General features: G+C 53.9%; 1 protein-coding gene and 1 pseudogene across 1 annotated transcript; one reads left to right on the top strand and one right to left on the bottom strand.

Moving 5' to 3' along the window:
* Positions 1 to 10,287: 10,287 nt before the first annotated feature.
* On the top strand, positions 10,288 to 11,936 carry LOC149809620 (uncharacterized). Its single transcript, XM_089994739.1, has 2 exons — positions 10,288 to 10,656; positions 10,941 to 11,936. The coding sequence occupies exons 1-2, from the start codon at positions 10,288 to 10,290 to the stop codon at positions 11,934 to 11,936; spliced, it is 1,365 nt and encodes a 454-aa protein (XP_089850865.1).
* Positions 11,937 to 13,858: 1,922 nt separating this feature from the next.
* Positions 13,859 to 15,540, bottom strand: LOC149809619 (cysteine--tRNA ligase, chloroplastic/mitochondrial pseudogene; annotated as a pseudogene).
* Positions 15,541 to 15,550: the final 10 nt, after the last annotated feature.

Here is a 15,550-nt window from a genome sequence, read left to right as displayed (position 1 = left end):
CGCTGCTCTTCATGGTGACGCAGAGCAGGCGGTGGACTTCGCCATTGGAAGGCTTTCTGTGCGTGAGCAGGGCAACATCTTGCAGGTTGCCCCATGCTGCGTCGTTGCAGTTGCTCTTCTCGATGACGCAGACCTGCACATATTGCTAGAAGTGTCCCATGGCGACTGTGGCACAAAACTCCCTAAAATACAGCCCCCAGAACGCATGAAATGCAGCATGTAGCCCCTTTGTGTGCAGTCATCGTGCCTTGCGTCGCCCGGAAGGCAAGATTAAACCAGGGTTGTGTGTACTTGCAGCCAGTGCTCAATTGTGCAAATGTCCATGTGCGAGCAAACATGATGCGATTGCTTGTATAACATGCTGTACGGAATCTGAGACAAAAGTTCTAGAAATCTCCATGGAGCTTAGCTGTCTCTGCGCATACCAAGGCCCTAGGCTCCTTGTAGGTCATACTTGATATTCAGGGTCATTTCCATCCCGCGGCATGCGATCACACCTTTTGAGAAACCCCTCTCACTCAAATTGTTGGACAGCAGACGACGCACCTGGAGATAGCAGCGTGGCAGCGCATGCGTTTGATGCTCGTTCAGTGGCTTGATATGTGCCTCCACACGGGCACCGCACTGGGCCTTCAGTTCCGTACCCACAAGGTTACGAGGAGACAGCGCCTGTGTACATAGACGAGACGGATTCTCTTTGCAAAGGCTGCAGTGCGCAAGTCCACAGCCTGTCCCCTCGCAAGAGTGCGTGAGCTCCAATCTGAAGAGCGGCTGCCAAAGGACAGTATCAAATGGTCTGATTGCCTCCTCCAGCTTCCCCAATAGCCTCTCGCATTCGCTTCGGCTGGCATTCAAGGTAAGCTTGCTCCAAATCGCCTCAAACACCTCCGTGGGATCGTGCGTGACATGACTCGCAAAATCCTGCAGACGTCAAGGCACTTTCGACACTTTCATGTACATTTGTTAAAACAGCCCAGCTTCCTTCACGACCTCGAGGTGGTACGTTGTGGCCCCGCATACTCAAACAAACAAAGAAGGCTCGCGGGTGGGTGGACGAGCCAAGTAGTACCTCGAAAGATGATCAGCCCGAAGGCAAGCCTTGCGAGCTCCGCTCGCAAGGGCTGCCAGAAGGCAAGCAGACGCATCATGGATGAGTCATGGGATCACTGTCTCGAGATAATTGCAGACTAACTAAAAACAACTTCGTTCTCTAGCCTAGAGTCTAGGCTAGAGAACACATTTATACAAGTCTTATACGTATGACACAAGTATAAGTCTTTCGCGTCAGCTGTGATCAACGAAAAGGTGTTTTTCTCTCATTGATGCCATGTGTGAATTTGATCAAATTGCATGTATGAATACAACTTGCGAGCAAGCGGATTTGGCTGCGACGCACCTTCAACAACTTGCGCTGTCTCAACATGAGGGTGTCCGAACCTGCCCTTGAGGTAGATGGCTGGTAGGCACCGTAATCATCCATCATATCGCCGTGCAACTATGTTACTTAGACAGTATTTGCGCTGGTAGAGAGATGTTGCTTATATACGAGGAAGGTGCGTGCGACATTCTGCACACCTTCCACAGGCCATGGCACAGGATCTATCTCGAATTCGAGCTATCTGACCCAGGCAGGTGCGAAGAATGTGCCAGGCAGGTGTGAAGAACGTGCCTGTGTCACAGACAGTGACGTCATTTTCTGCGCTTACGTTCTAGCAACTCTGACCACAACCAGTGTCTTTCAAGAACGGCAATCCAAATTGGTCACGTGGGGTCGAAAGAGTAGTGACTTTCCTTGCGCATTTCTCACAGAATGGTATCATCCTTCGGAGACTATCCGTCGAAATATCCATCCCAGGCACGTGCGAAGATTTTGCTGTCGCTCAATCAGTTTTTTTTTTACTGTAACCAGTAGTTCTACTGCTAAAGCTTTATATTTTCTCGATGTGAGCGCGTGAAATCGTTGGAACATACTCAGCAGCAGGGCTGATCATGAGTATGTTCCAACCCCTGGTCGCACCACTGATTTTGCGCCTTTTCGGGGGGGCTGTTCACGCAACGTGACACGCGGCGTGACACGCAGCGGGCTGTTATATTAAAATTAAAGGTTTATTAAACGCTTTTATTAATTGTTTAAGCCGATTTTAAGTAGCGTTAAAATTCGTTTGAGTGTTAACGCCCTACTGCATTAACCTTTGATAAACCCTGCCTGTGACCTTCGTTAACTTTAGATAAGCTGCTGTTTAAACGCTTAACGAGGCTGTAGCGTTGGGGAAAATCGGGGACAGCGCCATGACGAACGCTCCGTCTGGCGATGTCGTCCCACGGGACGCAGCCGCACTGATCAGGTTGCGGATTCGGTCACTCAACAGGGGCATTCAGGCGCTTCTACCTCTGGAAGGGGTAAGGGTCGCTCGTCCTAACGTGCAAGCAGTAGGGTCGTGCTCGCAGTCAAAGTAGGGCGCCTGGCCTACCGCAGGAAGATCTTGGCGTGGCTTAGGTTGCTGGTTTTCATGTGCGTTTTGTCTTGTTTGTGTCGTTGTTTTTCAGTGTTAGTTTCTGTGTTTTTTTTCCTGTTTTGCCAGCCCTGTCGCTTGTAAGAAAAGGGCGCCTGGCCCAGGCTTGTGTATGTGAAAGTGAACATGCACATGTTTGGAGATGAAAGCATGGTCGAGAGCCTTGGGGTGAACGTACTCAACGACACAATGCAGTACCAGAGCATTCTAGAGGAGGTGGAGCAGATGGATGCCGAGGAGGAGGCTCTGCTTGCTCTCCCAACATCTGAGGATGAAGAGGACATTGATGACGGTGTTGTGGGGCAATTAGATGACATTGACGATGGGGATAATGATTTCAACTGGTTGGATGGGTTGTGAGGGGGTAGAAGTGGTGATGGACAATATGATTGTTGGTGTTGAAAGCGCTTGAGCGTTGCATGCCGCAATGACATTTTCTGTGATTGTTACGAGTGTTGTGCCATCACATGTACATGGTACAACTTCCAGCCAGGATGTGATGAGCCGGCAGAGGGCCCAGTTGAGGTCTGACTTGCTTCGTTGTTTGTTTGTGTCGCTGTGTGCTTTGTCTTCCTTTTTCTTTTCTTTTGTTCGTCTTTCGGTAGCCTTTCCTAGATTTGCCGGCCCTGTCGCTTGTAACACATGGTAAAGCAGCGCCCTTGCATAACTTGCTCAAGAATGATGTGAAGAGCTCCTATTATCCTTATTTAATGCAGTTTATTGTTGTATTGCATCGTTAAATTAACAATTAAAAAAGCATTAAAAAATATGCGAGCATGGAGCGTTAAACGGTTAGAAAACCTTTAAATTTCCGAAAAAACGCGGTTTTAATTTAAGCAAAAAAGGCTTTAATTAACTCAACTCAAACTAACCTTGTTACAAGCGACAGGGCTGGCAAAACAGGAAAAAACACAGAAACTAACACCGGGCTTTAATTAAAAAGGCTTTAATTAACTCAACTCAAACTAACCTTAAAATATGTCCCTGGGGATTAACAAAACAGCCCTAACAGCCCGTCGGGCTGTTTTTCGGGCGTGTGACACGGTCACCGTGTCACACGCCCGAAACGAGATGCTCGAAGTCTTATTGTCACGCGTCGATACTATTCCACTGGCAGAAGTCACACTTTCAGTCAAAGGAGATACGCCAGCGCAAAGAAGGCGGCGTTCATCATTCAGGCGAGACAGCCACACTGCAACTGCGTCTAGGTGCCATAGGACAAGTGTTGCTACGTGCCGTCCAGCCGTGCCAGTGCACGTGACTTTCGCAGCTGATCCCTTTCCATGCCGAATCCCGATCCTACCCCTTTGGAAACCAAACCGAAACCTAAACTGCAATGTTCTTTTAATAAGGACTTCTTTAGCCGAGGCGATCATGGGGCGCCTGCCCTTGGCCATGTCATTCCACACGTCCCTGCTCGCGGTCCTGGTCGTCCGAAAAGACCTCGAGATGACCGTCCTGAGCCTGTCGTTGCACGGGAAGGTGCTGCCGAAGTCGTAGATTACGCAAGCCCTTCAGTACCAGAGGGGGCGGAACCTGTGCCCTCAACTGTCGCCGAGCCTACATTGACCCCTGGAGCTGCGACCAACCCTGGCAAGGACGTTTCAACCTGTGCAGCCAAGTTGCGTGCCAGCCAAACAAAGAAGTACCGGCATCATGTTGAAGTACGACTGAGTACTTCTTCCCTCAGTGGGAATTTAGCATGCTTATCACGTGTATGCATACCGGAGCTATCCAGTCCTAATTACTAATCCAGTGTCCAGTCACGTCATCCTGGATACTGATCTAGGCTGTGAGACTGATCCCTATTAGTCTCCTATGAATATGTACTCGGTACGTGTGTACCTCGGGTAAGTTGTCTGTAAATCTCATCAGGTTATGGGTCCGCACGCCTCCGTTGCGTTGCGTGGTATTTGGTACTCGTTTGAGTTATGACGCTTCGCTGACCCGCTGCAATAGTGCCTAGTATGGATGACCGCAGCGGAGCTCTGTCCAGGCATTGACCTGGCTTCCTACTCACCTCGCGCAATTGGCCAAGGTGGAGTAAGAAAATGCTCGCTTTTGCAACAACGAAGAACCTTCGTCGCCATCTCCGAGGAGCGCCTGGCGAGAATGCTGATCCAGCTGTACTTGAAGGTGACGAAATCGCACGAGCTTACATAGAAATGAATGTTGATGACGCCGCAGCGCGTGTGATTGAAGGCGCTGCATCCGCCTTTGCTATGTGGACGTTACTGGAGGCACGTCACCAGAATTACCTTCGCCCGCAGCAGATACAAATACAGGAGCAGCTGTTTGCAATCCGCCAGGGTGCCGACGAAAGTGCAGATGCGTACGTCGACAGGGCGCTGGAGCTGAATGAGCAGCTGACCTCCATTGCTGCTGGGGTCCCAGTGGCCACGGTAGTCAACCAGCTGATTAGGGGTCTCAGTGTGCGCTTTGACGCAGGCCGTCCCCATCTCCGTCTAAATGCCCATACTTACACCCCTGACACGCTGCGTCTTGCTCTGTACGCTCTGGAGAGCGACCTGCCCCCATTGGAGCGTCCCGCTAGAGCGCTGGCAGCTGAACGCAGAGGTCGCAGTACTGACCGTCGCAGTCGCAGTGCGTCACCCAGGCGCACCCCACGGGACCGCACACCAGAAGGCTCAGCATCCGCTTCTGAGGAGCGGAAATGTCACTTTTGTGGCCATGCTGGTCATATCACGCCCTTCTGCGTTATGAAGCTCCAGGAGAAATACCCGCAGCCTGGTACCTTCGCGCTTGGCTACCCTAAGCCACACCAAGGCATGTATTCCTCCTCCCGCGTGCACGCACAGTGTGAATGGGTACTGGATAGTGGGGCCGCAGACAGTATGACTCGCGAGCGGCACATTCTGGCAAATTATGTCAGGTTTCCTAAACCGACCCCTGTCAACTTTGGGAACGGGACAAGTGAGCACGCCCTAGGCATGGGGCGAGTGCGGCTCGAAACCACTCATGGGCTGCTGCACTTACGTGATGTCTTGTATGTGCCCTCGCTCGTGTCAAACTTGCTCTCTGTCCATGCGCTCACGGCGACTGGCCATTCTCTTGGAATTGACCCGCATTCCTCCGTCTTCGAGATCGCTCATGGGGGGAAACTCGTCGCCACAGCCACGGTCTGCGATAACATGTACCTCCTGGATGTCCCACGCATGCGCACTGCTTCTGTTGCTGTCAAAGAGTCTCTAGCCATGCGCTGGCACCGGAAACTGGGGCACACTGGCATGGGCACGCTCGCGGACATGCAACGCAAGCGTCTGCTGGGTGATTGCCCGGTGACTCCTGTGGAGTTCCTCCACGCGCGTGACACTGAATCGTGCAACCCCTGTCTTGATGGCAAGATGCATCGCTCTTCTCACCCTGAACAGGACGGGCAGGCACCCCATGTCAACTTTAGGGTGCACTCAGATTTGATGGTTCTGCTCAACTTTCCCATGGTAGCTAAGGAGCGCTATGTCCTGACTCTCTTAGAAGAGTTCTCAGGGTTCTCACTTGTTCGCTTGCTGCATTCGAAAGACCAGGTGATCACCGCACTTCCTAGCATGGTCCGAGAAATGGCCACACAGGGGGGACAATCAGTTAAGCGCATACGCACTGACCAGGGCCGCGAGTATGTGAATGCGGACTTGAAGGAAGCATTTGAGAAGTTGGGCATCTGGCATGAGGAGACCGCGGGCTATACGCCGGAGCAGAATGGTAAGGCTGAGCGGCTGAACCGCACCCTAATGGAGCGCGCTCGCACCATGCTGAGTGCGGCTGGGCTGCCAACCACCCTCTGGGGATACGCCATCCTGCACGCTAATCACATACGAAACTGCATGCTCTATTCTCCCACGCAGCGTGTGCCTTACCATGCGTTCACGGGCGTTGCACCTTCTATCTCTCAGTTTCACCCATGGGGGTGCGACATCCGCGTGCACGTGCCTGCCAGCAAGCGTACCAAGCTTGCCCCGAGGAGCACGGCGGGCATATACCTCGGAACGGCAGGTATCTTGAATTCCAGGAACGTTTACGCACTGGTTGATGGGAGGATACTGACCACATGTGACTTTCGTGTCCAGGATAGTGTTCCTGACCCCTCGACCCCGACTGGCGTGCGAGCCTCGGGTGTGGAAGAGGGGCAGGCTGATCAAGGCCTTCCTGCCCCCTCGGGTGATGCGGATTCCTCGCCTGATGGTACTCCGCCTGACGGCACTACTTTCCCGCTCGTGTCCCCGACGGCTCTGGCCGATACCGCCCAGGTACCGCCCGTGTTCGTGGAGTCCCCATTCCCCACGCTTGCGCCTGCAGACTACGTGTCAGCTGGAGGGTCTGCCATGGCGGACAGTGGCAGTTCCGTGCCTCCGGAGCAGGTCGAGGGAGGGGACGAGGCCGATGGCCCCCTTCCTGTTCCGGATGACCCGGGCCCTGCTGCCTCCATGCCTCCTGCTGACGAGTATGCCATTCCTGACCCTGACGATGCGGTTCCTGAGGTGCTGCTCTCTGCCCCCGTTGCTGCCCTGCCCCAGTCGCACCCTGATAGCCGGGCTGCACATCCCCGCACGCGTGCTCCTCCTGCTTTCTATAATCCTTCGTCATTCGCTGCTCGCTCTGGACTGTCGTCCGAGCAGAGCCCTCCCTCGGCTGTGAAGCCTGTCCGGCGTGTGGTACGGTTCTCCACTGAGCAGCCAACCGTGTACGCGTACGCTGCTCAGTCGAGCCCGAGTCGCCCCAAAGGGATCGACTTCTCTGCCTTCCCTACGGTGCTCTCCCATGGGCGCAACATGCTCGACCTGTCCCAGCTGCCTAATGGTGTCAAGCCTGAGGACCTGATTCCGCACTCCATGGAGGCTGCTTTGAGTCCGGAGAACCCCTACCGGGAGAACTGGTGGGCGGCGATGCAGGAGGAGAACAAGTCTCTTTGGGACCATCAGTGTTTCTCGTACACTAGGGCGCCTGCTGGTGCACACACAGTCGGCAGCAAGTGGGTGTACGACGTCAAACGGCCGGGTCCCGGGGACTCGCAGGTACGCCTCAAGGCGCGACTTGTGGCGCAGGGATTCTCGCAGCGCCCAGGCGTGGACTATGATGAGCTGTTCGCCCCGGTGGCCAGCCACACTACTGTGCGGGCATTCCTGTCCCTCGCCAACTATCACGACCTGGAGATACAGCAGGTTGACGTCAAGACAGCCTTCCTGTACGGTGAGCTTCCCCCCGGGCAGACGATGTATATGAAGCCGGTCCCAGGCTTCCCCTGCCCAGTGGGGCAGGTATGTCGTCTCCACAAGACCTTATATGGCCTGAAGCAGGCAACTCGCGCGTGGTATCAGCGCTTGAGCTCACTGCCAAGGGCTTCACGCCTGCCGATTCAGATCCTGCTCTCTTTGTCAAACTCGACGCAGAGGGCAAGGTGCTTGCTCTCATCTACGTGGACGACTGCTTGATTGCAGGGCGGTCCGCTAAGCACGTGCAGGAGGTCATCGACATGCTGCAGAGCATCTTTGACATCAAGGTCTTGGGAGAGCCCAAGGATTTTCTTGGCATCAACATCGTGAGGAACCGGGCGCAGGGGACCCTGGCCATCCATCAGAAGCCGTACGTCGAGAAGATGCTCCGCAAGTATGGCTTCGCTAAGCGTCAACCCATCAGCACCCCAGCGGTCTGCAAAGTGTCCACCACGGAAGCGGACGAAAACGCTATTCTTCCCCACCAGCAGGTACAATTGTATCCGGCAATGGTGGGTTCACTCATGCACTTGGCCAACGGGACTAGGCCGGACATTGCTCATGCTGTGAATTCGCTGGCTCGTCATCTCCGCGCCCCCTTGCCGCGCCATTGGAATGCAGCGGTCCGGGTCTTCCGGTACCTGATGGGTACCAAGGACATGGGTCTGGTGTATTCCAGGCATGCTACCGGGGGGCTCCTGGGGTATACGGACTCTGACTATGCAGGCGATGCTATCACCAGGAGGTCGACCACGGGGTACGTGTTCCTCCTTCACGGGGCTGCCATCTCATGGCAGTCCAGGCTGCAGCCGACGGTGGCCCTGAGCACCGCGGAGGCGGAGTATATGGCCGCAGGCGCTGGAGGGAGAGAGGCGTTGTTCCTGCGGAAGCTGCTCCCGACTCTGGACTACGAGCTGACGGGTCCTGTCCAGCTCCGGGGGGATAACCAGGCAGCGTTGTCTCTGATTAAGAATCCGATGGTCTCCGCCCGCAGCAAGCACATCGATGTGCTACACCACTTCGTACAGGAGCGCGCCGCGCGAGGGCAACTGATCTACGGCTATGTTGATACCGCCCTTAACTGGGCCGACCAGCTTACAAAGCCGTTGGCGCAGGAGCGACTAGATGCATGTGTTGCGGGCATGGGCCTGCGACGACTGAACCTGCCTTGAAGTCCATGTTTGGACTGGACAGACTCTTGCGTTTCTGTTGTCTAGCCGGCTCGTGTCGTGCTAGTTGCATTGCCTTGTGTGTGTCGTGTCCCTGATGTGTTTGCGTTAATAATTCGACCCCCTGAAGCTGACCAGTACGGGGAGTGCGTGTCATGAGTCCCCCGAATCGAGTACGGGGAGCATTCTGTGTTTCCTCAATAAATGAGTCCCCTGAAGTTGGATAGTACGGGGAGTGCGTGTCATGAGTCCCTCGAATCGAGTACAGGGCGCCCTGTTTGTGCTCGTTTCTCCCGTGTTTAGGAAGGAGAGCCCGCATGATCATCCACCCTCCGAAATCTGTGTCGAGATGTACGAGGTCACATTTTTGGTGCTTGAGACATTGAAGTGATCCCCATCCGGGGAGCCTTGGTCTCCAGAGCTAGACCCACCTCGGAACGGGGAGTGTTGAAGTACGACTGAGTACTTCTTCCCTCAGTGGGAATTTAGCATGCTTATCACGTGTATGCATACCGGAGCTATCCAGTCCTAATTACTAATCCAGTGTCCAGTCACGTCATCCTGGATACTGATCTAGGCTGTGAGACTGATCCCTATCAGTCTCCTATGAATATGTACTCGGTACGTGTGTACCTCGGGTAAGTTGTCTGTAAATCTCATCACATCAATGGGTTACAAAGGTACGGTGCTTTTCGATGGCTTTGATACGCGTTGGAAACAAGCGCGGTCGCATCCTAGTGTTCGTCCCAAGTTTAAACTTGATTTGAATGATCGCTTTTCGCAGTGCCTTCTTCACATGCACGAAGTGTATGACGAAAGACAACGTAGCAAGCGTATGAGGTTACAATGATTGGTATCTCGTGGGCACTATGCATTGCCACGCGTGGTCTTTCACGTTCCAAGCTCGAAATTCGTTTCAGGCAGTTGCTCAACACTAAACCACAAGCGCATTGTTCTGCAGCACCGATGGCTGCACATTGTGTCTTCTACGGTCGGGACATGCGTGCTATGCCTCAAGTACAATCCATCCTTGCGCACCCGCACGCTGATCCCGGACTTGAAGGGGCTGGATGCGCATAGCACGAGCAAGGGCCACGTCGCAAGTGTCGCACTGTATGCCCGTGACCAGCGCTGGCTTAGGCATCTTGCACTCATGGGGGCCCTCGAAAGCCGCGTGCAGCAGTTGGAGGCACAACTCAACGACGCTCTTGCTACTCAGAACGACTTGCAGGATGCTGAGCGCGTGGCCTTGCGCTCGGGGAGCTTATTCGATTCAACAGCTTTAGGCCATGCAACAACTCAGGCGCACATCGCGGGCGAGGCTTGAACGCAAACCGCGCTGTGTTGGTCTTCACGCTGGCAGCCCAAGATCCAGAAATGTCCCTAGCGTACCCCTCTCCTGAACATCTGCAGCAAATCAACGACTGCCTTGCAAGTGCTGCTACCAAGGCTTCAACGGTCCGAGACCTCCTCGGCGGCAGCGTTGACTCGCTCGGCGTACGCTTGGCCGTCAATGAGGTGCAGTTCATCCTTCACGGTCTGAAGGCTTTGTTTCCAAAAGACGACTCTGCCGTACGGTGCTGCTTCACATGCTTAGGGTTGCTCAAGCGCGGCCGACCGATACTGGAGTACGAAGGCGCGACGCAGACCGCAATTGCTCTTGGCGCCTTGCCCGCCGACAGCCTTTACTGCAATGACGACTTCGCATGGCGCTTTGCGGAGATTGCCAACCTTGTCATCGTGCAGGTAGGATTCTTACTTACGTGAGCTTTGTTGCATGGACTGGAAGTTTGTCAGTTGTACTGAAGCCGCACAATTAGGCGCGAGTCAGCTCTGGCTGAGTCGCCCGTTGTCAACGCCGCCTCTTTTGGGCTGACGTATTGCTTTTCTTTTTACTAGAGCCGCGCTGAGGGCATGCACGGGCTAATGCCGGGACACACCCAGCGACCTTAAGCTTGACAATGCCTTTGCGTTGCCGTCTGTGAACTTGGCACTCAAAGCATGCTTTGACTTCAACCGCTTGCATGCAGGAGCTGCGCAAAATCATCGCCACTTCACCTGTCCTCTCCCTTTCCATCGATGAGAGCTCCAACGTCAGTCATCAAGAGATCAGCAGCATCTGCATCTGCACGTTGGAAAGCGTCGCAGGCGTCACCTCACGTGTGTGCCACGTCCTCAAGATGCACCAGTTGCCAGGTGCCATTGCCACTGCCCCCGCCTTGCTGCAGGCCTTGATGTGCGTCTTATGCGGCGACCCAAGCTCGAAAGCTCCCCATGACGGAACGGACCATCATGTCGCTGGCCTTAGTGAAGAACAACTTGCCTTCAAGCTTGTGGCAGCTGGTGGGGACGGTGCTTCAGTCATTCAAGGCTGCAACAATGGCTTGCTGCCACGGCTTGTTCGTGACCACGCGCCGTACGCCATGCCTTACTGGTGTCCAGGTCACCGCGTGAATCTAGGTGCGCAGGATTTAAACGCTCATCCCGCCATCGTCGCTGTGATGCAACTCATGTGCGACATTGCCTCCGACATGCGGGGATCGCCGAAGCGCCTGGAGGCTCTTCGTGAGTACCAAGCCATGGGCGATGTGAAGACGATCGCAGTCCTGCGGCCATCAAGCACGCGGTGGTTGTCAGCTTTGAGGGTCATCACAGCCTCTTTGAAACAGTGGTCTGCACTTGCTGCGGCATACATAAACAGAGGTGAGGGTGACGGCGAGGCAAAAAGCCTTGGCATCTTTGATCGGCTGATGGATGCGCGGATCATTTTGCGGGCGCTGTGCCTTGTGGACATTCTCAGCATCTTGAACAACTTTATCAAGGGCTTGCAGGGTGCAAACAGCGGGCCTGCTGATATTCCGCGCTTGCACAAGCTGGCTGTCTGTCAATTGCGCCAGGTCTGCTTGTCCACAGATCCCGACACAGACGAGGAACAGCCTTCTTTGACGCCAGCAGCTCTTCGTGTCGTCAACGGCTCCCAGAGCGCTCTGCTGATGATCAAGGTTGCCAGCCGCCGACTTGGATGAGGTGGGCGGTGATGTGATGTTTATTCCTTACGCAGTGGGTACTCCCCATGCGAACGACTTCATGCTGCATCACCACCTTGCCACTGGCCGTCGCGGCCGTCCTGCTCGAGTGCCACTCCGCCATGCCGAGGTACAGGATTTGCAAGATGCTGTTGCGGAGGAGATGCACGGTTTGGCAACCTCGGCCATCGCAGCCTTGTCAGAGCGCTTTCCGAACAACTCATATCTGGCTCACCTCGAGTTCTTGCAGCCTAACTATTGGGAGCTGGACCAGCTTGACATGCGCAAGACGATCGCAGCCAAAGCAGAGCAGGTCAACACGGTAGCTCTTCACAATGCCTTGGTGGCCTTGATCGAGAAGTACGACGAGTCTATGAAGATCGTGAAAAGGAGCGGCGACCGAGTTCAGGTGCCTCCGCTTTTGCCGCCACTGCACTAGGACGATAACGGGGTGGACGCGGCGCTGCTGGTGGAGATCGCTGCCATGGTTGCCAGGGTTGCTGCCTGGCCCATCATCCCCCAACGTAAGACCGAGAAGTTGACCGAAGGGGGCACGCGCACTTTGGTGGTCTTACGGCTTGCCACTTGGCAAGAGTTTTGGGGCACCGTTGTTGACGATGCAGCGTTTGTGCTGGCTGCACCCCGAGTGGCGAAGCTCTTGCGCATCATCATCGTTCAGTGTCATGGCGGAATTGACAACGCTCATTCTCTGGCATGAGTTTCATCCACAGTGACGCTAGAAATAGCTTTAAAAAACAAGCACATGAATGCTGCCTTGCGTGCTTGGTCCGAGAAGGACTAAATGTTGGCAGACGACCGTCTCTTTCCCCAAATGTGGGGCATGTTCAAGGCCAGCGGCCTTCCCCGTTAATGTTAGGAAGCTTGTAGCATGTGTGCGCACTTCAATTGAGGTGGCTAGAACAGTGTACTTGGCTATGATGTCGCTTTTGCAAATGCCAACCATTGCTCCATGTGTGCGGTGAAGGAGGGTGCTTGAACATGAGGTTTGTGCCATAAGGGGTTGGACCCCCATTTTGCCGATGCAATAAATAAGGCAGGGGTGGGACCCTTGTTTTCCTGGAAAAATAAATAATTTGCTCCGGAAGAATAACCCCCAAAATGAATAATTATTTAATTAGAAAGGGGGTCGAAGGGGGTTACTTCCCTTTCTGGCGAAGCGCTGAGCCACAGCTGATCACTAGCTGATCTCGCGCCTAAATGGAGGGATGCATCTTTCACTTAAGTACAATTGGTGCTGATGGCTGTTAATTGAAATGACGATGATGCGTTTGCCGCCCAGGTGGCCAAATTCATCGCCAGCACTGTAACTGCGTGTTCCATTTTGAAGTCGAGCTGCAACCTCTTGAACGTTCAGATCTAGGGATTGGAAATACAAAGGGGACCGTTCTCCCATGCGCGATTAATCTCGCAACATGCGATAGAATCGGTCCGGACATCTGCGCTGAGGCAGGTTGGTCAAGATCATTCCTAGACTCGATCATCCCCCGAATCCAGAACCCAAACCCAAATGACTACTGCCTTCACTTTTATAGCCACTCCTTCCCTCTGGTAATTGTTCTGCTTCGCCTGAAGAACAAAGGCAGTAGAACTCAGACCGTCCCTCCTGCCACCCACAAACTGATAGACCACAGCGCCGGCGGGTGTGCTAACCATACATCAATGTGCCAGTAGCGCATCGCTAGATAAAAGTGCGTGACAAATCTGAATTGCTCATGCTACTCAGACTCGTGCTCAACAAGCACAGGCTGTGCCTCAGCTCAGCGTCACCCAAATCCGCATGCTCGCACATGAATGACTCATACGGTATGATGACTCAAACGCACAAATCCTGCTGATACACTCAATATGCTCCGCATATTACGTGGCAATCCTTTGCACATGGTCCCAAAGCTATCAATCAGTCAATCAGTGGGCACCAGTGGGCGCCACGTGGTGCCAGCGGGACTGTCTTGAAAGCCAATCCCCTGGCTTGCATACTGCACGCGAAGAGCATCAGCGCGCTCAAAGTCCTTTGCTGCTCGAGCTTCCGCACGACTGGCAATAGCAGCCACGATGTCCTCCTCGGTCAGTCCAGCCCGTACCAAAGCCGTTGCGCGTAGCTCGCACAAAAGCTCATCGGAACGGGTAACATCGATGCCCAGCAAGCGCATGGTATTGCACACAAGCGCAGTGAAATCAGCCAGCTTATGAATGCGGTCTTTGGCCTGCAATACAGAGAAACACGTGTCAGCAAACTGCACGACATCGCCCCGATTATTCCTTGCCAAACGCACGACCTATTGATGAAATATCCACGCACAAGGGCCCCAGCTTTCATGAGAGTGTTTTCGGCAGATTTCTTCAGCACCCAGCTTTCAAAAGGGTCCAGCTTACATATCCGCATACATTTGAGAACTTGTTTGTGGCACCGTCCAATGATGGATCACGCGTGTGTGAGGAGTCAGTCAAGTGCTGCCCTGTAGTGAAGCGCCCAACCCATAGACACCGGATGTGCACGTAATACATGGCACGCGCGCACCTTCTTACCAGCCCTGGTGAACATGAGGTCGTTCATGGCTTTCAGAGGCTCTGACAGGCATGCTACTGCCATGGGGGTGTTGAGATCGTCCAATAGTGCTGCATTGACAGCTGACCAGGCATCCCCTTCTTGACCAGCATTGCTGCCAAGGCGCAAGTCCCCTTCACACCTTCCTAATAGCACTTGGCCTTGCCCATCTGCAGTTCACAACGCGATGCTTGAATGTTCTTGTTGGTGCACATGTGCGAACTCAGCACTCAAAAGCATCGGTAGGTTTCCAAATCATGGTCGCCAAGTTTGCCGATCTGGCTATGCGCACCATGCAAAGAGCAACAGAAATCCATTTATCTGATTGTAGAATAATGCCCCTGGGCATGTGAGGTCAAGACCTGACTAGCCCCAGACTTTCCCATGTCATCCCTGCCCATGATGATGATGTATCTTTTCAACACTACCGCAGCCACATGGACGTTGGCAAAGAACTACATGGGAATTCCCCAGCCCATCCCGGGAAGAAACCAGTGTATTGTGTCCAAAGTGATTTGCGACCTGTCATGGCACCATTGCTTGGTCAACGGCTCCAAATGATCCAACTATCACGTGCGGTTTAATGCAACGGCATCCTCGCAAAGATGCAGCTCACTAGAAGGCAGTGCTGCGCCAAAATGGGGTTCATCCCCACAGTTCTGTCCCAGAAAAGCATGCATTACCAGGGATCTGGACCTGCAATGACACTATCTGGCAAACGTCCGCTTGAAGGGTGACCACGCACGCAGTAGGGTGAGTGAGTCAAGAGGTAGACTCTGTTGCCAATGGTCAATTGGAATCAGCAGTTGGTGGTAGGCAATGCGGGCATGCAGACTGCAAGCAAGCCAAGGGGTACAGGTTATGCCATGGCTGACCCACAACAGGAAGCGGAAGCTAACCAGCATCAATGATGGTCATCGCACTCTGCAGGGTTTCGGCGATATAGTACAGGCGGTCGGATGCCTCGTCAAGAGAGCATTGTGTATAATTGACGGGCTGCCTATATTGCGTGTTGACAAGAAACCATCGGAGTGCCATGGGGTGGTAC

Source organism: Nuphar pumila, unplaced genomic scaffold, assembly GCF_984573655.1.
Source record: "Nuphar pumila unplaced genomic scaffold, dmNupPumi1.hap1.1 HAP1_SCAFFOLD_973, whole genome shotgun sequence".
NCBI classification, from domain to species: domain Eukaryota; kingdom Viridiplantae; phylum Streptophyta; class Magnoliopsida; order Nymphaeales; family Nymphaeaceae; genus Nuphar; species Nuphar pumila.
The sequence above is the reverse complement of the archived record's forward strand: the minus strand, read 5'-3'. Positions and strand labels throughout refer to the sequence as shown.

What these genes read in the sequence shown, in the direction of transcription:
- LOC149809620 (XM_089994739.1), top strand. Translation starts at nt 10,288, where the DNA reads ATGTCCCTAGCGTACCCCTCTCCTGAACATCTGCAGCAAATCAACGAC. An exon ending in CCAACCTTGTCATCGTGCAG is followed by an intron (nt 10,657 to 10,940) that starts GTAGGATTCTTA and finishes GCTTGCATGCAG; the next exon opens with GAGCTGCGCAAAATCATCGC.